At 40.2% G+C, this 22,075-nt stretch overlaps 1 protein-coding gene across 3 annotated transcripts in view; it reads left to right on the forward strand.

The window, feature by feature from the left end:
• LOC126235981 (integrin beta-PS-like) overlaps positions 1-22,075 on the forward strand; it is a 251,926-nt gene that overhangs the window by 57,523 nt on the left and 172,328 nt on the right. For all 3 annotated transcript variants that reach the window (XM_049944961.1, XM_049944960.1, XM_049944963.1), the window contains exon 4: positions 9,524-9,623. In XM_049944961.1, the coding sequence (XP_049800918.1) occupies positions 9,524-9,623 (100 nt within the window). The remainder of the gene's footprint in view (positions 1-9,523; positions 9,624-22,075) is intronic.

Genomic DNA, 22,075 nt, shown 5'->3' on the forward strand with positions numbered 1-22,075 from the left:
TTGTTTAGCTTTTTGTATTTATGTGACTGCCAACTAGCTGTCCAAGAGGATGAATGGACACTGCCAAACTGAGACCAAGAGCAAAGTGGACCACTCTGTGACACAACATGCAGCTGAACATAACATACTCGATTTCAATGGCTGCTTCACAATCCGGGCCATCTGGATCCTATGCTGGACCATCAGCTTTTCTGAACTTTGCCATTGCGACCTATGCTCCTGAAATCAACCCAACCCAAGCCTTCCAAAACCTACTGTCTCTACACCTTCCACTCATCTGTTTCCATCCTCTCTGTCCTGTCACCTCTTCACAATAAGCCTCCACTCACCCTCGTGTGCACTGCTCTCTGCCAGCACATCCACCAATCTTTTCTTCTTATCTGCTCCTCTACTTTCCACTCCCTGGTTAACCCCCTCCTCTTCCTCCCCCACAGCCTCCCATTGCTGCATCTGTTAGCCCTATCATGCCCATCTAGTTCCTGCATGCTCTGCCAGGTAGTACTGATTCCTCTTCCCCCATCCTTACCCTGCTATCTCTCCCCATTTCCAACATGCTCCATATTGCTGCTCCCATACAACATGTTTCTCTTCCAGTATGGCCAGAGTTAGTGGTCATGTGTGTGTGACGTGTGCTTACTTGTGTGAATTTGTGTACATTTCTCTTTTCTGAAGAAGGCATTTTGCGAAAAGCTTATATGAATAGTCTTTTCATTGTGCCCGTCTGCAGCTCAACATGTCATCTTTATGGTGAGTACCAGTATTTCTGAGATACTCTTTTATTGTATCTGCCAGTAGTGTTTTTGCCCATGAGAACCCTTGTGAATGGTGCCTGAATGGTAGCTACATGAGGGAAATGATGTAACTTGTGAAAGTCCTATGGTAGTGGCAGTTGGCATGTAAGATTGGTTCACTGTGGTGTAGGGTAAGTGCCAGCTTCGTGGATCATTAGTCTGCAAAAGATGACTTCAAGCTGCTGAAATTGGCATTTGTCATCACTGATCACTATGCTATTGGCGACGAGTGCCTCAGGAAATTGTTTAAGATGCAGTTCACAGAGTTTGGGTAGGTGAGAAGATCAGAATATCATCCAGGTAGATATAGCAAAAAGGGAGTTTTAACAGAATGCTGTCAATTAACCACTGCTAAGTCTGAGCTGCATTCTTAAGACCATGTTGGATATATAGAATTCATATAAACCAAAAGGTGTCCTCTGCACTCACTGGTATCTGAAGATATGCCTTCAGGCAGGCTAAGATACTGGAACCTGAGGTGTAGGCAGTGCAGTGAGTGAAGTCTTGCATATCTGGTACAGAATATCTGTCACTGATTGTGTGGATGTTTTCGCACAGTCTCATTGTCCCATGTTTCTTGGGTGCCATATTAATGGTAGAAGCCCACAAACTACCAAAAGGTCTCACAGTCCCAGGCTGTAAAAGTTCATCATCTTTCGCTTTGGTGGTGCAAAGCTTGTTTTGTAGTAACCCGTGCAACCTGTGGCAAACAGGAGGGCTTCAGGTGGTTGTAATCTTGTGTTGAAAGTTCAGTTGCAAGTACCATGTTTCATAAATAATACCTGTGATTGTGCAGGGGGTGTAGGAATACTCAAAGTTACAGTGAAGGACACAAGAGCAGGAAGTATTTTTAGCCATGTGTGGAGGCTGGGTGGACTTGGATGTTACCGGAGAGGATGCCATTGTCCTGCTGAGATCAAATGGGGATGGTGTAGGGGATTCATCCTGAACAGGGGTGAGTGAATGTAACATCTGAGAACAATACAGGTAGTGTTGTAGGGTGTTGAGTTCCTCCAACACCTGGCAGATTGCACAATGTATAGCATCACTTTTTCCCTTAAATATAATGATTCCAGTTTCTTGCCAAAATAATGCAGTTGAAATTGTTGCATTTTGATGAGGGGTTTGATGCATTCTTGTAGATATCATCCAATCAAGACATGGCAGAGATGTGCTGAGCATTGGTGGGCATAACTGAGGATACCAGTAACAGAGTGGCCACTCACCTGATGGGTCAGAGTGCCATGTGTCAGGTCCAATAACAGCCAAAAATGATGAAGTAAGCCAGCACCAAGCACCAGATCTCTTATATCTGCATTAAGGAAGTTCCATTAAACATTTCCCCATTATTGAGATCGAGGATGGGAGACTCAGCTGTATACGTGGAGTTGTGTAGCAAGAAAGGTACTTGTCACTGAAGGTAGACCTTGAGGTGAGGTACTCACGTCAGAACCAGTGTCAGTGAGTAAATACTGTTGATTCATGTCACATACAGACTACTATGCAATGGTGGTGTGGAAGGTGTTTTGTTAACATGATGGGAAGTAAGGTTCTTGCATGGCCTTCATGATCCGGTGCACCTACTGACAACTTTGCATCACTTTTGGGTAGTTGCATGGTGAGCAGCACTTCCACATGGCTTCAACAAACTGGATGTGGAACCAGCAGAACTGTCTCAGAATCAACATGTCAGCATGCAGGGCATGGTTGCCACTTGTGGGGATTTTCTTGTGGTCACATGAAGGTCAACATCCCCTGTGGTGGAGCTGATATCAAATTTGATGGTGGTCAAGTGAGCTCAGTCTGGCTTGGCTGCAGTGAGGCAATGGGTGCAATTTGACTCCTATGGGCTATGTTCAGAGGCAATGTTATCAGCCTGTAGTATTGTAAAGACTCTGTATGCCAATTTTAACTTGTGATCCAGCAATTCATGTTGATGCAAAATCATCCCAAGTTGAAATTGAGGAGTGAGGATCCAGAGCATGTGATCCAGCATCAGTCTGAAATCCACTAGCATGTGTAACTGGCAACAAAGCTTTGAAGGTGTCCTGTCCCCCATTTTTTCTTCATGAATAAATGTTGTACTTGTTGCTCCTGTGACTGTGAGTTGCTTTGAAGAAGAGCAAATTTCACAGATTTGTTGTGTGTGGTGGGGGGGAGGGGGAGGAAGGGATAATGTCACTGATCACATCAGCGAGTTCACTGATGTGATTGAGTAATGTGACAAATTTGGCACTGTCACTCAGTGTATCATATGTACCGAGGCTGCTCTCAACAATTGTGAACCAGAAAGTGGGTTGATGTGGGCGAAATGATGGTAGTTTAGAGTGAGCATCGAAATGGGCATGGTGTCATCAGTGAATGATTGTGCTGATGACCAAGATGAAATCTGATGTGGTACAATGGACAAGTGCCCAGCACCTGTATGCAGCACCGTAGTAGGTCCAGTGGGAATGTCCAGAAATTGTCTAGCAGGCTGGACCACAAGATGCAGCATGAATGGGTTGAATGAGTTTGGACATGGCATGGCCGACACATCAGCGGCGGTGAACACTTGTGAATGTGGCTGTTTGAGCAGCTGATTCACAGTATATGTCTAACATGTGTGCAGAGTAGAGTCCAGAATGAAAATGCCTAATAAATTGTCTGTAGGATTCCATTGTTCAATACCATTGCTACATTTGTAGTGTTGCACTGATGGAAGTCATGTTCATTTTTGACAAAAACAAGTTGCCTTGGAGTCAACTGCAAGACACGAACACTTTCATATGGAAACACAGTCTATGGTAAATGCAGAATGGTTTCACATTGGTGCAGATAGTTGAGAAGAGGGAGGAAAAATCAGTACATTGAAGAAGCAATACAGAGGACATTTAATGAAATAAAAATTAATATCACATCCCCATCTGAAATAAGGAAGCTCATCATGCCTCTAAAAAGCAGAAGGTCAATAGGGTGTGCACAAAATTTCCAATAAAGCAATAAGAAGTTGTGGCTGTATAATATGCAATGTACTTAGTCACATGTGTAAAGCATTGTTAACTCATGGTGTTTCCCCAGGAAAATTGAAATGTGCCACTTTCAGGTCTCTCTATAAGAAGAGTGACTCCACAGATGCCAATAACTACTGTTCATTGTCACTTCTTACATTGTTTTCCAAAATTTTGAGAAAGTAATGTACTCCAGAGCTGTAACACACCAATGGGATACTTAGCCAATCACAGTTTAGATTTCAGGAGGACCATTCCTATGAATCAGGTATTTATACATTTACCGAGCATATAATAAAATCTTCAAAAGATGAAATATCATCAACTGGGATCTACTGTGACTTTTCAAAGACATTTGTTTGTGTTGATTGTAATGTTCTATTAGAGAAATTATGTTTATGTAGAATATGTTGTTCAGCAAATGCCTACTTTATACATATTTAAGGAAAAGAATGCAGAAAGTTACCATTGGCTGTTTGAGTAAAACAGAGATTGATGCTACACCATCTCCATTGGGAGAAATCACAATAGGAGTCCCACAGGGATCATTGGTTCCCTACTTTTCTTGTTTTATGTTATTGATCTGACATTTTATTTGAATCAGGAGGCACAATTTGTCTTGTTTGCAGCTGATACAAGCATTATTTGAAGCTGATCAAAGAAGTAGCAACAGAGAAAATAGTAAATGATGTTTTCTGCCAGTTACTAAATGGTTTTACATGAATGGGCTAGCTTGAAACTTAGAAAGAATGTAGTTTATCCCATTTTCTACTGTCAAAAGTACCCCCACCCCCCTCCACCTATCCTGGTTCACCAACAAGAAATAATAAACAAGGTAGAAAATTCTAAGTTATTAGGTGTGCCTGTGAATGAGAATTTAAACTGGAAAAACCATATAACAGACTTGCTAAATCATTTAGTATCAGCTACCTTTTCCATATGAATAATTGTCAACTTTGGGATACAGATGTCAGTAAGCTGACATATTTTGCATATTTTAATTTGTTGATGCCTTATGACACAATATTCTGGGCTAACATCTCGCTTAGGCAAATAGTATTCATTGCACAGAAGACAAAATAATCTGGATTATGTGTTGTAATGGGACACCCTTTCCTAAAATAACCTTTGATTTTGTATACAATGTATTATATTTCAGGCTAAAATGTATAAAAATTACAATCCAGGACAGCCTCAAATGGGACATGCATATTGATTCCTTAGCATGTAAGCTGTCGAAGAATGTGTTTGCTATAAATATGATTAGCAAATATTGTAAGGACATGGGTGTACTAAAAACTGCTTATCATGCCCTATTCTCATCAAACTTAAACTATGCTGTAGAAATATGGGGTGCAACAACTCAAGCCAACCTAAGTACATCATTAACACTACAGAAAAAAGTTATCAGAATTATTTGTGGTGCCAAACCTCGAGAATCATGTTGGAATCTGTTCCCAAAATTAGGTGTGCTTACTATTATAGGCGTGTACATATTGAAAGTTATATTGCTTCTGAAAACAATAAATCCAAATTTCAATTGTGACCTGCACCAATATGATACAAGGCAAAAGTTCAGATACCATGTAAATAGCCACAGAACAGCTTTATATGAAAAAAATGCACTTCATGCTGGGCTGAAGCTAGCCAATGCCCTACCAAAAAGTCTCACAACCCTTCCAACTAACAAATTAAAAGATCAGCTAAAAAGAATTCTAAGTGAAAACCCTTTTTATTCCCTAGATGAGTATTATATCTGTATGAAAAGTGTTTCATAAGTATGTCAAGCTCATAGTTTTAAGTAACCTACAACTAATATAATGTTGATAAAAACAATATTTGTAATATCGTGATTGTATAATACCAGACATAAAATCAATCAAAATGTAAAATTTATTAATACAAACAAATCTTTAGTTTGTAATTTATAAACTGACATATTCAGAAGAATAATCTGTATGATGTCCTGAAACTGTATTATTTCTAGGGATTGTATTTGATTATTCGATGTTGAATAAATATTATTATTATTATTATTATTAAAAATAAATTTATTTGTAACGGTTGATATGTACTAATGGTTAAAATTATTCTTGTTTTAGAAATATTTGAAATTAGAAATTCTGGCATACTTAAAATTCATATTATTAATTCCACTATCTAGCACTAATTATTAAATTTATTTCTGGGTTCATTTATAAAATAATGACATGGCTTAGTAAAGATTTTTCTTTTGTCAAGGAAGTATGTAAACTCTATTTCTGTGTAAACTCTTTGGAAAATTGTGGGTAGTGCAGAATGTAGTAGTAGTGGACATGCCTCAAATGGAGACAGACATATTTATATGACCAACACTAACAATGTAATTTGGAATATTAAATGGAAATTGTAAAAACAACGTGATATTTAATAATGTGACAAAGAAAAAAATTCAAGAAATAAACAGGCAAATTTTCATCAGTATTTAGTCATCAGGAACCCACAATGTTAAATAAAAAATTCAGCCGCAAGCATGTACCCCTAAGACATGAAACTTGGAGCCAACATCAAGAAGGGAAAATGAAGATAAGTAAAAAGTTTTTTTTTGTATATCTAAAACTAATGAAGATGCTAAGAAAAATTTAATAGTGATGTGTGGGAGGGTGAAGATTATAGTGTGAAATTCACACACATTCATCTCACAAGTATTCCATCAAGCAGCTGGGAATATGAATCATAACATCACAGTACACTTATTCACTTACGAATCTTGTTGTCAACAATTCCCCTAAATTTGAGAACAACAGGGACATTCAGAAGTAAGACACTAGAAGAAAAAAATGATGTGCATTAACCCTTGAACAAATCTAACTTTTGCATAGAAAGGGGTGAAATATGCAGCTATAAAACTCTTCGACAATTTACCCATGGAAATAAAATACCTGACTTATAACAGAAGTGCTTTCAAATGAAGATTAAAGACATTTTCTTTTGACAACTCTTTCTATACCATAGAGAATTCTTGAGTTGAATAATTAACTGATACAAGAACAAAACAGAAAAAAACCCTGAAAACCTGTAGGTGATCATCATATAGCTGTATAAATATTATTTATGATTTTTTTTAGTTATCTTTAAATGTTCTGTGTTTGTTCTGTTGACGCATCCCACATCATAACATACAATATGAAATTCATCTATGGAACAAATAACTAACTAATTAAATTGTGCATCAAGTACATACAATGTAAAACCATCAAAGAAATGTACAGTAGAGCCCTGGTAATCCGAACAAATTGGGACCAGACCTTGTTCAGATTACCTATTTGTTCAGATTAGCTGGAATTACGGTGATGAGTTTCTAGAATGAAGTATACCAAGCCGATGAGTAGGTACACCATGGTAACAAATGGGAACAAGTGTGGGAACAATGCCTCACTTCTCACTCCCTGCCATTCTTGTTTTGCATTGTTGAGACCTTTGTACTGTCTGAGGTCAGTGCACTGCCAGTGGGCTCACAAAGCACTTGGTTATGTTAGTTATTGATCACTGGCGTGCATAACAGTTGTATTGTATTTGTTCAGGTGTAGTGGTGTATTTATTTTCATCATGAGTAAATGGAAACATACAACGTTAACTCTCAAAGAAAATCTAAATGCTTTGAAGCAGATAGACAATGGTGAGAATGTATCTAAACTGGCAATGGAACTGGGTGTTGTTAAAGCAACCATTTGTGATTGGAAGAAGAACTGAGTGAAGCGTGAATAGTGCTGTGCGATATCTTCGGGAAAAACACTCGAAATTCGGCATACTTTGAAACAGACCAAGTACAATAAAGTGGATGTAGCTCTTTACCTTTGGTTTATGCAGGAAAGAGAAAGGGGAACTCCTTTGAGTGGAGCACTGGTTCAGGAGAAGGCTGTTTACCTGAACAAGTTAATGAATGGTGATGAGTCTTTTAGTGTGAGTACAGGTTGGTTGGATAGGTTCAAAAAACATCATGAAATCCGACAGCTAACAATTACTGGAGAGAAGCTTTCTTCTGACCAGGATGCAGTGAAGGAATACTTGGGTGAGTTTGAAAAAATGATAAGAGAGGGAAAGTATTCTCCCCAACAAATTTATAACGCTGACAAGACTGTCCTTAATATTAGGGCATTGCCAACAAAAAGCCTGGCATCAAAAGCAGAAGACCATGCTCCTTGTTTTAAAATGTGCAAAGATTGTGCGACTTTATTAATGTGCAGCAATGCTGCTAATCACAAGCTGCCTTTAATACTGATTGGCAAATCTTCTAGGTGCAGAGCTTTTAAAAACTGCAACATGAAGTACCTGCCCACATATTATTGCAACCAGAAAAAAGCACGGATGGATGGCAAGCTGTTCAAAGAACGGTTTCATGGCCAGTTTGTTCCCTCTCTTTGACGGTTTTCTAAGGAAAATCATTTGTCTCCACATGCAATCCTTTTGATTGATAATGTGCCATCTCACCCCAGCACTGAGGAATTATGTGATGGAGAAATTGTGGCAAACTTTTTGCTGCTGAATGTTTCACCACTTCTACAGCCGATGGACCAGGGCATACTGCAACCATTTGTTTTACAGAAAACAATTTTTAAGAATCTGATCCAATATGATAGCATTCCTTTAGTGGGACAAAATAAAAAAGACCAATGTGAAGAATGTTGTTCATTGGGCCGCTGAGGCATGGCAGAATATTTCAGAAAATACTCCAAGAAAATCGTGGAGAGAACTGTTGACATCCCTTGAATTTCAGGACAACCTAGTTGAAAATGGAGAGGAAAATCTATTCCAAATGATACAGACAATCCCTGGATGTGAAGAAGCTAGTGAAGGACACGTGGATGAGTGGGTGGCAGTGGATGGGGCATGTGTGGAGTACCATACTGACACTGATTTAGTTGCTGCTGTGACTCAAGACCAGGAAGAAGTGGACTGCTATGATGGAAGTGACAATGAGCCTGAAAGCAACAAAGGAGAGGTGGTGCCACACAGTGATGCAGCAGAAGCTCTTGACCTCATACTATGTTATTTGGAGCAACAGTCCACTGCTACACCTGCTGATCTGATGTTTATGAGACGATGGCACAACTATGCATCATATAACAGACTGTCTTCTTTACGCCAAAAAACAATGACTGAGTTTTTGTCATCTAAAAACTAGGGATAAAATGTCCACTGTATTTTAGTAAGTTTTGCAGCTTTTCTTTCATTGTTATGCATTGTTCAAACCTAATGTTTTCTTGCCAAGTTTTCTAATACATGTTTACTGTATTGTGTAAATTAAAACAGTGTATATGTACAGCAGTTTACCGCACAGTTTCCCATACTTAGACTAACATTTTTCATGTTCACATTAATCGAACGTTTGGATTACCAGAATTTGGATTAGTGCGACTCTGCTGTAGTTTGGGGCTGATCAACAATTGTACATTGTAAGCTGATAACATTTATCTAAACAAATAAAAATGTTATCCTTATGAACAGTAATTTAAAATCATCACATATTGGTACTCATTTATAAGCACATTCCAGTTTTTAATTCCAAAAAGAATAAAGTCATTCAATAATGTTGTCTCTGCCTTTATGACACGTCATTCTGTACTTGTAAATTAGAAATACATAGCTGAAACTCTTCTCCCTGTAACACCCCACACATAAAGTGCACAATCATCCAAAATTAAAAATTTACATTTGATTTTAACATGTGTAGTTCTGTGAAAAATATTTTCTCTTTTCCAGTTTAAAAGTACCATGTAGTCTAGCTGATGGTACTAAATGTGCTCCGCCATACAGCTTCAAGAACCACATGTCTCTCAGTAATGACACAGAACAGTTTTCTGTAAGTATAATCTTGCCTCTGCTCAGCTCTTTTGCTAGAAAATATTGCCTTGCCAGTTCTGTTTATCATCTAAAATAACGAAAAATGTATTCAGTTAAGTTTGCTTATAATAGTATGGTTCCATGTTGACTCCTGTCATTTTTAGCATATTAACTAATGTAATCCAAGAAAAAATAGGAGTGTTAGTCAATAGTGAAAAAGATAAGTAAGCTTTAATCATCAGTTACTAAAGCAATGGGAAAAATAATAATAAATATCAAGGACATTATGAGTAAAATTTGAAACAACGTGACCTGTTGTGACAAGTGACAATTCTGGCTTTTCCTCAATGTGTTGTTTGCAGCCATCAGTATAAATAACTGCTCAACTTCTTCAAAAATGTTTAATGATTTAGATTCAGTATTCACAAATTACTTACAGAGATTCTATAATTTCCTTAATAATCTTTGCAATTTAGTTTGCTTCAAATGTTGTGTGGGGAAAGAGAGAGAGAGAGAGAGAGAGAGAGAGAGAGAGGGGGGGGGGGCATAGAGGGCGGGATTGACAGGGTATGGGGAAAGGGGGGGGGGGGGGGAGAAGTATTGAGTTACTGTATTGCCAGCAGGTTTAGGTACTTTAATTTGCCACTAATATGTCTTGCTTGGATCCCTACGCACCAATGAAGTTATTTCATGAGGTAATGTATTGTTCCATTCAGCATATCCTGTCTGCTTATTTATATCCACAAAATTATGTTCTTGATATGGGGTACAAGTTATAGCAATTGTTGAAGAAGCACATGCTTTTTTGTAACAATATTTTTTTAATATGCATGCACTGTAAAATACAGAGTATACATATCTTTTTGCTACAGTAGTTTTTAAGTAGATGTGTACGGTAGAGGACAAAGAATAATATCAACATAAGAATTAATTGCAAGTTAACTGCTATAACATTCAAGATTATTAAATTGTGGTCAAAATTAAAGTTACATTTGATATAAATCAATTTATATAATTTTGGCAGCAGCATTATTCGGTAATGTTCTTCCTGAAGCAGTCCTTATTATTTTTGACTGAGCAAGGTAATTCAATATGGAGTATGAGTCCTATATGCCCTACACTGTCATATCATTTACTCACATGGTAATATTCTCAAATGTAAACAAACAATCTTGATGGAACTTGGTGGGTTTGTAGAAGTGGCAAAATTATCCAACACGTATTTTTTTTGTTTTTGTCCAGTTTCACTTTTTAGCATTAAAACATGCCTTGAAAGGTAATTTCACATTTTTGAGTTTAGAGGGAATCTGTTTGAAATTGTGAAACATTAGATCCCCGGTAATTCGATCCCTGATATTTTGAGATTCCTTCTAATTCACACTGGTCATAAGAAAATCAAAACTTTACATAAAACTAGAGTAAAAACCTGTTTTTATACTTTTTCCACATGTATGTTTTATGCATTTTTGAACATTTTGAATTTTCTTTCAATTTTCCATGTATTGGCCTCAGACTGCTGATGCATTTCTATTATAGATGGACAGGTACCATTAGTTTCTGAGGAGTGTGCTTGCTCTTTCTTTGTAAATACTTTCCGAACTGGGACTACCTGACAATCAGTTGTACAGTGCATACCATCCTTACTGTTACCCGTGTTGTTGTGCCTACTTAGAAACAGTGCTCATTACAACACAGTGCCTAAGTAACAATACATTACACATTTTACAACATTGGCTGACCATTGTTGTATGTATTGTAGTTGGTTGTGTAGTAATATTTATACTGTAGTGGGCCCACCTGAGTCACGTTAATTTTAAAGTGTTGTGTGTGTGTACAGTGTGCTATACATATGTAACTGTGTGTTTCTTAATGAATTAATTCATGCATTGCAATGAGTGGTAAAAGTAATAGAAAATTTGTGCCATTGAAGTGGAAACTGGAAGCTTTGAAAAGCCTAGACAAAGGAGAACATTAAGAAAACTTGCTGCTGAGTATGGAGTTAGTGAAGTGACGTTTGGAGATTGGTGTAGAAACAGAGACAAAATTGAGAAATTTTCATCAAACAATTGTTCTATTTTTACTCACCAAGTGGCGGCAGAACGCACACATAAAAGGTGGTTGTAATTGGCAAGTTTTCTGAGACAGTGGCTCCTTCTTTTGGCTGAAGGGTTGAAGGATAAGGAAGAGGGGTGAAGGAAAAGGAATGGAGAGGTCTAGGAAAAGTGGTAGATCTTGGGAAAGTCACCCAGAACTGTGGGTCAGGGGAGACTTACTGTACAGGATGAGAAGGAAATACTGATTGTAGGGAACTGCATTGGACTGCTTAAACATCATGAATGAGTTAATAAAAGTGAAAAGCTAAGTGCACTGTATGTAACATGGGAGGGGGTAGTGAAAAATAGATGGGAAAGGCAATGAAAGATGTAGAAAACTAAAACGGAGGAAGCAAAGAGTAGTTATGGTAAAGAAATGCTGAGATGGAAGAAAGTCCAGGTGGGTGGCAAGAAACAAGGACATGTTGTAGTGCTAGTTCCACCTGTGGAGTTCCGAGAGACTGGTGTCTGGGGAAAGAATCCAGGTGGTGTATGTGGTGAAACAGGTGCCGAGGCCATCAATGTCATGTTGTAAAGCATGCTCTGCAACAGGATATTGTGAGTTGCCATTATACACCCTCTGCCTATGCCCATTCATCCTAATTGATGACTTGGTGGTAGTGAAGCCAATGTAGAAGGGTGAACAGTGTTTACATAACAGCTGGTATATGACGTGTAATTTTGCAGGTGGCTCTCCCTTTGATCATATACATTTTGCAGTTACAGGGCTATTATAGGTGGGTGGTAGGAGGCTGCATAGGGCAAGTCTCGCACCAGGGATGTTCACAGGGGTAGGAGCCATAGGGTAGGGAGATGGGTGCAGAAGCAGCATAGGGTCTGACAAAAATATTGCGGAGATTGGGAGGGCGACAGACAGAATGGATCTCATTTCAGGGCATGATTTTAGGAAGTCATTACCCTATCGAAGTAGCTGATTAACATATTCCAGATGAGGATAATACTAAGTCACCAATGGTGTGCTCCGAAGCTGTTTTTTGGAGGAATCATCAGTACCAGGACTGGATGTGATGGCCTGGGAAATCTGCTTTTTAACTAGGCTGGTGATGTAATTACATGCAGTGGAGGCCGAAGTGAGAATAGTGGTGTATTGCAATTTTGCTCACCACACATAGAATAGCTAGAATAGCTTTCCATCACCCTCCCAATCTCCACAATATTCTTGTCAGTCCATATGCTCCTTTTGCACCCGTCTCCCTACCCTATGGCTCCTACCCTTGTGACCATTCCCACTGCAAGACTTGCCCTATGCACCCTCCTATGATTCACCTAAAATAGCCCTGTAACTGGCAAAATGTATATTATCAAGGGGAGAGCCACCTGCGAAACTACACATCATATACCAGGTGTTATGTAAACACTGTTCAGCCTTCTACATTGGCATGACTACCACTAAATTATCGATTAGGATGAATGGGCATAGGCAGAGAGTTTGTACCGGCAATACACAATATCCTGTTACAGAGCATGCTCTGCAGCATGACATTCTTAACCTTGGTGCCTGTTTTACCACACATGCCATCTGGATTCTTCCCCCAGGCACCAGTTTCTCAGAACTCCACAGGTGGGAACTAGCACTACAACATGTACTTGGTTCTCACCACCCACCTGGACTTAATTTATGTTAATTTCTTCCATCTCAGAATTTCTTTACTGTAACTACTATTTGCATCACTCCATTTTAGTTTTATACAGCTTTCATTGTCTTTCCCATCTATTTTTCACCGCTCCTCTCCCTCCGCTGTTACATACAATGCACTTTTCACTCTTATTAACTCTCTCTGTGTATTACCCTGTCTTCCACCTGTATGCTCTCAGGTTTTCAAATCTCATCCGATGCAGTCCCCAACAATCAGTATTTCCTTCTCATCCTGTATAGTAAGTCTTCCCTGACCCGTAGTTCTGGGTGACTTTCCCGAGAACTACCCCTTTTCCTAGACCTCTCCAGTCCTTTTCCTTTACCTCTCTTCCTTCCCCTTCAACCTTTCTGCCTGAAGAAGGAGCCACTGGCTCCAAAAGCTTGCCAATTACATTCGTCTTTTATCTGTGTATTCTGCTGCCACTTAGTGAGTAAATTTCTTATCGATCCAATTAAATAATTTTGTCAATAATTGATTGTTTCCATTGTTATAAGTGTTTTGTTTCATCATTTAAATGGAAGTCAGTTGAGAAATCTGAGTATGAAAAAATGAGTGAAACTTTGTTCATTTGGTTTCCTCAACAAAGACAAAAAGGAAATTCAATTTCAGGCCCTACTCTACTAGAAAAAGCTGCATTTTCTGAGTTAAAGGAAGGTGAGAATGATTTTACTGCAAGTTCAGGATGGTTGGATAGGTGGAAGAAGTGGTACAGTGTAAGGCAGCTTGAAATTTGTGGTGGAAAACTTTCTGCAGATTCTCAAACTGTTACACAATTTTGTGAGAAATTAAGAAAAAATATACATGAAGATAATCCTGATCAATTGTAGAACTGTGATGAAACAGGGCTGAATTGGAAATGCTTCCATCTAAAACTCCAGCCTCAAAAGAACAAAAGGTTGACCTGGGCTACAAAAAATATAAAGAGAGGTTAACAGTTATTGCTGCATCGAATCCAAGTGGGGACTACAAGTTGAAGCTACAGGTAATAGGAAAGTCTGCTAAGCCTAGAGCTTTAGAAAATATAGCTGGCTGGGGTGGCCTAGCTGTTCTAGGTGCTTCAGTCTGGAAAAGTCCCATAGTGCTCAGAGCCATTTGAACCACTTTGTTTTTAGAAAATATTGATACTTCTGCACTGCCTGCTACATATGTCCATCAAAAATCTGCTTGGATGGACAAAAATATTTTTAAGACATGGTTTTTTGAAGATTTTGTTCTAGAGAACAAAAGATACCTAAAGAAGTAGTGCTTCCCTTCCAAAGCAATCTTAACACTTGACATCACTGCTTCACACCCTGATGAAGAAGAAGTACAATGTGACAGTATTTGTGCAATGTTCTTACCCCCTAAAATTTATAATTCTCAAAAAAAAAATTATGTTGAAAGATATAGTTTACTGGATAGCTGATTCATAGTCTGACATAAAGGCACATACACTAAAAAAGTCATGGAACATGGCTTTATGGGCTGAAATGGATACTTACAGTAAAGACAAAGATGACCTACCATTCGCAGAACTGATGAAAAAGCTTGCAGGATGTAAAATGTGAATATAAGTGATGTTTCAGAATTTATGAACAGTGATGAACAGTTTGAAGTGAGTTATTTTGCAACTGTTGAAATGATTAGTGAACCTGCTGAAGACAGTTATGATGAGAAATTACATGAAGAAAATATACCAGTGATCACTCACACTGAGGATTTGGCAAGGCTAGATGTGGCATTGCATTATATCGGGCAGCAGGTGGAAACTACTCCAGCTGATGACATGCTACTTAGAAGATGGCATGACATTGCTGCTAAAAAACAAGGTTCTATTTTAAAACAAAGGACTGTGGACAATTTTTTTAAAAATTTAACTTATATTCTGGCAACTTGCCAATGTGTGCCTATATACCTACACATAACACAGGTACCGGTATGTATTATATTGTTTTTTTAAATTTATTTTTCAACCATTATTGTCCTCATTAAACAGTGATTTATTATTTGCCCATTAATTTAGCAATGTTTCCATAGTATCCAAGTTTTTTGTAATTTGATGTAGCCTCAGCCTGAATTACCACAAATTACCGGGACTCAACTGTATATAAAAAATGTTTTTCTTATAAAACAACAGAAAATCCAGGATAAAATGTTACAATATTATGTAAAGGATAGTAACTACTGACCATATAGCAGAGATGGTGAATCGGAGATAGGCATAACCAAAAGACTGTCAGAAATTGAGTTTTCGGGCAACAAGGCCTTCATCAGAAACAGACAACACACACACACACACACACACACACACACACACACAAGCAAAGTCTCTGGTTGCTGAGGCCAGACTTTGAGCAGCAGCACATGATGGAAGAAGCAACTGGGTGGTGGGAGTAAGGAAAGAGGCTGGGGCAGGGAGGGTGAGGGTTAGCAGGGCAGGGATGGGGGACAGAAAAGCACTGCTTTTTTTGGAAGCATATAGGGATGAGGTGGAGAGGGGGCAGGGCAGTTAGTGGCTGTTGTGAGGTTAGACAGGAGGGGGGGGGGGGAGGGATAGCAAGAAAGGAGAGAAGTCAAAAGACTGTGGGTATGTTGGTGGAATAGAGGGCTGTGTAGTTCTGGAAAGGGAAAGGAAGGGGATAGGTAGGTGAAGGACCATGACTGATGAAGGTTGAGGCCAGGGTGTTATGGGAATGTATGATATATTGCAGGGGGAGTTCCCATCTGTGCAGTTCAGAATATCTGGTGTTGTTGGGAAAGACCAGATGACTTTGGCTGTGAAGCAGTCACTGAAGTGAAGAACATCTTGTTGGGCAGGATGCTCAGCAGTTGTGTGGTCCAGCTGTTTCTTGGTCACAGTTTTTTGGTGTCCATTCATATGGACAGACAGCTTGTTGGTTTTCATGTTTATGTAGAATGCAGCACAGTGGCTGCAGCTTAGCTTGTAGATCACATGACTGGTTTCACAGGTAGCCCTGACTTTGGTGGGATGAATTATGCTTGTGACCAGACTGGAGTAGTTGGTGGTGGGAGGATGTATGGGACAACTCTTGTATCTAGGTCTATTACAGGGATATGAGCCATGAGGCAAGGGGCTGGGAGTAAGGGTTTTTGTAGGGATGGCGTAGAATGTTGTGTAGGCTCGGTGGGTGGTGGAATACCACTGTGTGTGTGTGTGTGGGGGGGGGGGGGAGGGGAGGGGGTGGAGGATACTGGGCAGAACTTTCCTCATTTCAGGGCATGACAAGAAGTAGTTGAAAAGCAAATGGAGACTGTGATATAATTGCTCCAGTCCTGGGCAATACTGAGTCCTGAGGGGAATGGTCCTCTGTGGCTGGAGTGTGGGACTTGGAGAGTTGGTAGTGACTGGAGATATAAGACATGGGAGATCTGTGTTTGTACGAGGTTGGAAGGGTTCATCAAGGCACTGTTGGTCCAAATTGTCCCACTCCTCAATGGTGATTCGGCATAGATCCTTCAGAGTGGTTGGTGGGTCATGTCGTCCATAAACAGCCCTTTTCAATCTATCCCAGACATGTTCCATAGGGTTAATGTCTGGAGAACATTGTGCCCACTCTAGTCGAGTGATGTCATTATCCTCAAGGAAGTCATTCACAAGATGTGCACACTGGGGGTGTGAATTGTTGTCCATGAAGACGAATGCCTCGCCAATATGCTGCCAATATGGTTGCACTGTTGGTTGAAGGATTCACTTATGGTATAGCCATTACAGTGCCTTCCATGACCACAGTGGTGTATGTTGGCCCCACATAATGCCACCCCAACACAGCAGGACACAAGTACCTGGTAATGGCTGCAAGATCTGCGGGAATTTGTCTAAGAGTGAGACGTCTGTCCTTTTCACCACTAGGGCTATGTATCAATCCTCTTGTGGTTTGGAGGTTCTTCTATGACCACTGTCATGCTTTTATGTAGCTTTTACACCTTCAGTGGCCTATTTTTTAACATTCCGATGACACTTTTTGATACAATCACTATTGTGAGCACAGCAATGACTCTTTGACTGTCTTTGATCTGTCCATATGCTCGCCCACGTTGATAGGCATGCAAATGATGTCTTGCAGACATATTGCCTTACCGCACAGAATGTCAGACTAATTGGTTCCACAAAAACCTACATGAAAACATATTTCATGAAGTGCCAAGTGCATACAGAACATTCATGCACAGGCTTCTCTGTAGTTAACACATCCTGCCCTCTATACATTTCCTGTCATTGGTCAGATGTTATATAGCAATTGTCAGTTGTTCTGTAGCAATTGGCAGTTGTTCCTTAACAAGTGTTAGTTGTTTCTTAACAGTTGACAAGCAGTATATAATTTTTGCAGATGCAGCTGGTAGGAGGGGTGTGGGTTGATAAATGTTGAGCTCATGTTTGTCACCTGTCTTGTCTAATGAAAGTATCTTGGCGGTTTTTAGTGGTTGGCAGAAAAAAATGTTCAAATTTGTGTGAAATCTTATGGGACTTAACTGCTAAGGTCATCAGTCCCTTAGCTTACACACTACTTAACCTAAATTATCCTAAGGATAAACACACACACCCATGCCCGAGGCGAGAGAGGACTCGAACCTCCGCCGGGGCCGGTTGGCAGAAAATGCCAGTACTCATAGAGCATTTGATTATCATTACAGCTTGGAAGCACTGTAAGAAATATGCATGAAAAGACTATGTGCAGAATGGCAGTTTTTTTTTTTTGGGGGGGGGGGGGTTAGGACTTGTTGCTCAGCTCCTATTTGGGCTAGGGACATGGGGTGAAAAATTTTTGTCTTAGCCCAAACCAGTGGTCATTTGTATAGCCATTTGAACATCTGTCTTACTGTAAGTTTGTTACAATATATGAAGCAAGTTTTGAATGATGAATGAGAGGCAGTGCCCATGCAGATTGTGCAAATCGATTAATTCATTTTGCAACATATTTTAATTGAGTCGCAGTTAATGCTCAACTAATTGCATGATTTGTACGTGCAGTATTCAGATTTTATGTGCAAAAACAGCACCCTTAAATAACTCCAGCTGGAGTGAAACTAATGGTTCAAGTTTGGCCTAGCAATGTGTTGTATGTTGATCTAAGATAAGTTTTAACCATTTGAAAAAATCTTGCTTCTTTTTGACTTAACATGCAAAAAATAGGGTTTTCTGGGAGGTTTTGAAGTGTTCCACTTCCATATTTTAAAGCATTATACAGTTCAAACTATGTATGAAGGCAGGTAAATGAATAAAGTCAAAATAAAATGGTTTTAGTCTAATAATCTTTATTCATTGTCAAGATGGTTTGAAGTTGAGCTAAATGTAGCAAGTAAAATTTGTTCTTACATAAATTGAGTGTGCAGAAGCAGTTTAAAGTGAATAGTTAAATAAAAAAATGTACTGTTACAATAAAATTGAAAACTTGTGTGGCAGAACTGCCAGAAAATATTAATATCTTTGCTTTTTTGTACTTCGTTTTTACTTTCTTTGGTTGTTGACTTGTTGGTGTGAGACATTCGTCATGACTGTTACTGTGATTGTCAAAATCTATTTCTTTGTGTTTTGATTTATCGTGTACCAATAAAATATTACGTAGTGAAAGTAAATGGTGTTTTCTGTGTTAAAAGTATAACACTCGACATACTGGTGACCTCCGACGCGTAACATACGTCCGATTCGACAATGTGGCCGTTTACTTCGACATCTCCACATCGCTCACCTTCCGCTCCTTTCGGACTACAACATGATACTAATGGTGCCTCTACACTGCCAGTCCACGGTTTGCTACGCACAATGCCACTAACAACTTGGATAAAATTGGAAGATAAGTACAACGCCGTGGAGTTTTCTCCGTCATCAACAATGCCGTTGTGGACTTGTTCAACATCGTCAGTGATGTCACCTGCTATGAAATCTTTTTCTACATTCATCTATAACAAACCAATCATGAGTGCTGTGCCTAAATTTGTGACTCACAGTGCATCGTAAACCTCCTGTGACATGTAGTGTGCAACAGTGCCCCAACACTATGAACATCACAGACTTTTCGAGGCCACAGATCACTTGGAGCTCCCCATATATTGCTGATAAATCGGTTTTGGACAAATTCTCACTACAAAAAACAGGTGGGTACAAATTTCAGTGACAACAATCATTGGTTGGACAGTCGTCGCACCCCGATTGTTTCCGCAGCCCTGGCTGCGCCTGCCGCACCTCCCGCGCCAGCTGTGTTTAAACCAGCCGCTGCGAGTGACAGCGTCATGAACACTCCGCCACTCCCGTCTGCTGTGCTATCAAATCTGTTACATCCACAACACAAGAGTGAGAAAATTCCTAAATTACCAAGATTCACAATGGAAAATCCGCATATGTGGTTTTTTTCGGCAGAGACTATATTCACCGCCTTAAACATTGATTCAGACGGTGCTAAATTTATTGCGCTTATTAATGTCCTAGAGGACCATGTTGACTGGGTACAGGACTTAGTGCTGTCGGCGGCCCCCGCAAATCGTTACGCACTGGTAAAACAACAGATCTGCGAACATCTACCTAAGACTACGCAAGAGTCTGTTTTATACATACTGCGAGACGTACATCTCAAAGACTCGACTCCTTCACAACTGTGGCGACGTATCAGAGCAGTCTTTGATAGCAAAACTATGCCAGATGAAGCTTTACTTTCTTTCTGGGTTGCAAAGCTGCCGCAAGCTATCCAACTGCAGCTCCTATCACACGACCAGGAACCTCTACAAGTGAAATTATTGCTGGCCGACGCCGCATATAAGATAATCAACAGAAGAAAATTATCTACGTGTCCCCCCCTCGATATTATGTCTCCCCCTTGTGGCAGAGGCCGATCTTTCCAAAACAACAGACAGAGTACACTGGCTGAGCACCAGATTCCACACCGTCCTTCACCATCCCATACCACAGCTTCAAGTGACGTCCTTCACCCGGTAACAACACAGGATCAGCAAGTTTATTCTCTCTGCTGGTATTACTCCATTTACGGTAATACAGCCAGGAATTGCTGCTCACCTTGTGCAATGCGCCCAACATGCACGGCGGACCGCTATAGGCGCACCGGTCCGCACTGTGACATCAAGTCGCCTAACAAATCACAGGCTAGTACTTCCCAATTTTTCTCTCGGACGTTTGTATATCCAGAATATAGCTTCTCAGAAATGGTTTTTAGTGGACACTGGTGCCGATGTGAGTGTCATTCCACGTTCAATGGTCACTTCTACAATCAAGCATTCGCCTCACCAAATCAGAGCAGCCAACAATTCCTCATTAAAGGTTTATGGTGTAACGCAACTTCGCATTTACTTCGATGATACACATAATGATGAATGGACATTTTTGGTAGTAGAAATTGACGAGCCAGTGTTAGGATTGGACTTCTTAACTGCTCATAACTTTTCTTTGGACTTAATTACACCTGCCCTCTGCTCAGTGGATTTTAAACAAAAATTTTTGACGAGATTTTCCCCATCCACTCCGACATAATGCAGCTCGAATACGTCCTGTCAACAAGACAAAGAGACAGTTTGTATTCTATCTGAGGAAGTGAAAGCTGCCGTAGTGAACTTAGTTATGCAATGCCTCGAAATCGACCAACTGTCTGAAGACAATGCAATGCTACTTCAACATTGTGATGCCCTGACTGATGAATTGCGCGAGTTTAGAGAGGAGATCAAGATTAAAAGTAATAACACGCACGAAACTACACGGGACCTGCATACCGCACTGCTGTTTATACGCAGCCACAGCAGCGCCTGCCATGACCCGGACAGCGAAGACGGCAACCCACCAAGCAACCCCCCACCCTGCGCTTCACCGTCCGCCTCTCATCAAAACACAGAGGCGACAGCTGTTACAGGCGACGCTGCACATGCGTGCACAACGATTCCTTCGTGCAGTGACACCATAGTCAATGGAACCCCGCCGGCTGTTGCACAGCGCAGCTCCGTGGACAACAGTGCAGCTTTCACTGAACTACCGTTCAATGATAACGTGTTTCAGGTTAATTCCCTTTCATACTTACCGCGCACCGACGATAACGTCGCGCCTTCCTGCGTCTCTCCACGTATTTCGGCCACACCTATTCACAAAATCAAGGCCATTACTACGGGCGTCTGTCACTGGCTTAACACAACTGAGGGACCGCTTGTCCGTTCTCGCCCCCGTCGCCTCAATGCAAAAAAACTTACCGCTGCCAAAGAATGTATTAATGAACTTTTACCCTCGGACAGTGCGTGGTCTTCCCCAATACATGTCGTTCCCAAAAAGGACAATCCCTTTCGACTCTGTGGAGACTATAGGCGGTTGAACGCCAGAACAATACCCTGTCCCACACCTCCACGACTTTTCACAATCCATGTTCGGTGCCAATTTTTTCTCTGTGTTAGACTGCAAAAAGGCACACCATCAGATTCCAATGCACCCAGAAGATATCCCCAAAACCGCTATCATCACCCCATTTGGACTATATGAATATTTGTTTATGCCTTATGGATTGAAGAATGCCGCTCAAACCTGGCAAAGATTCATTGACACCATTCTACGTGGCCTTAATTTTTGCTATGCCTACCTAGACGACATTATTATTTTCTCCACGACTGCAGAGGAACACAAACAACACCTCCAACAGATTTTTGATAGAGTGGCATGACACGGAGTTGAGATTAATCATGACAAATCCCAACTGGAGAAGCCAGAGGTTATTTTCCTGGGGCATTTGGTCAGTAAT

The sequence above is a fragment of the Schistocerca nitens genome, chromosome 2, assembly GCF_023898315.1.
Source record: "Schistocerca nitens isolate TAMUIC-IGC-003100 chromosome 2, iqSchNite1.1, whole genome shotgun sequence".
NCBI classification, from domain to species: Eukaryota; Metazoa; Arthropoda; class Insecta; order Orthoptera; family Acrididae; genus Schistocerca; species Schistocerca nitens.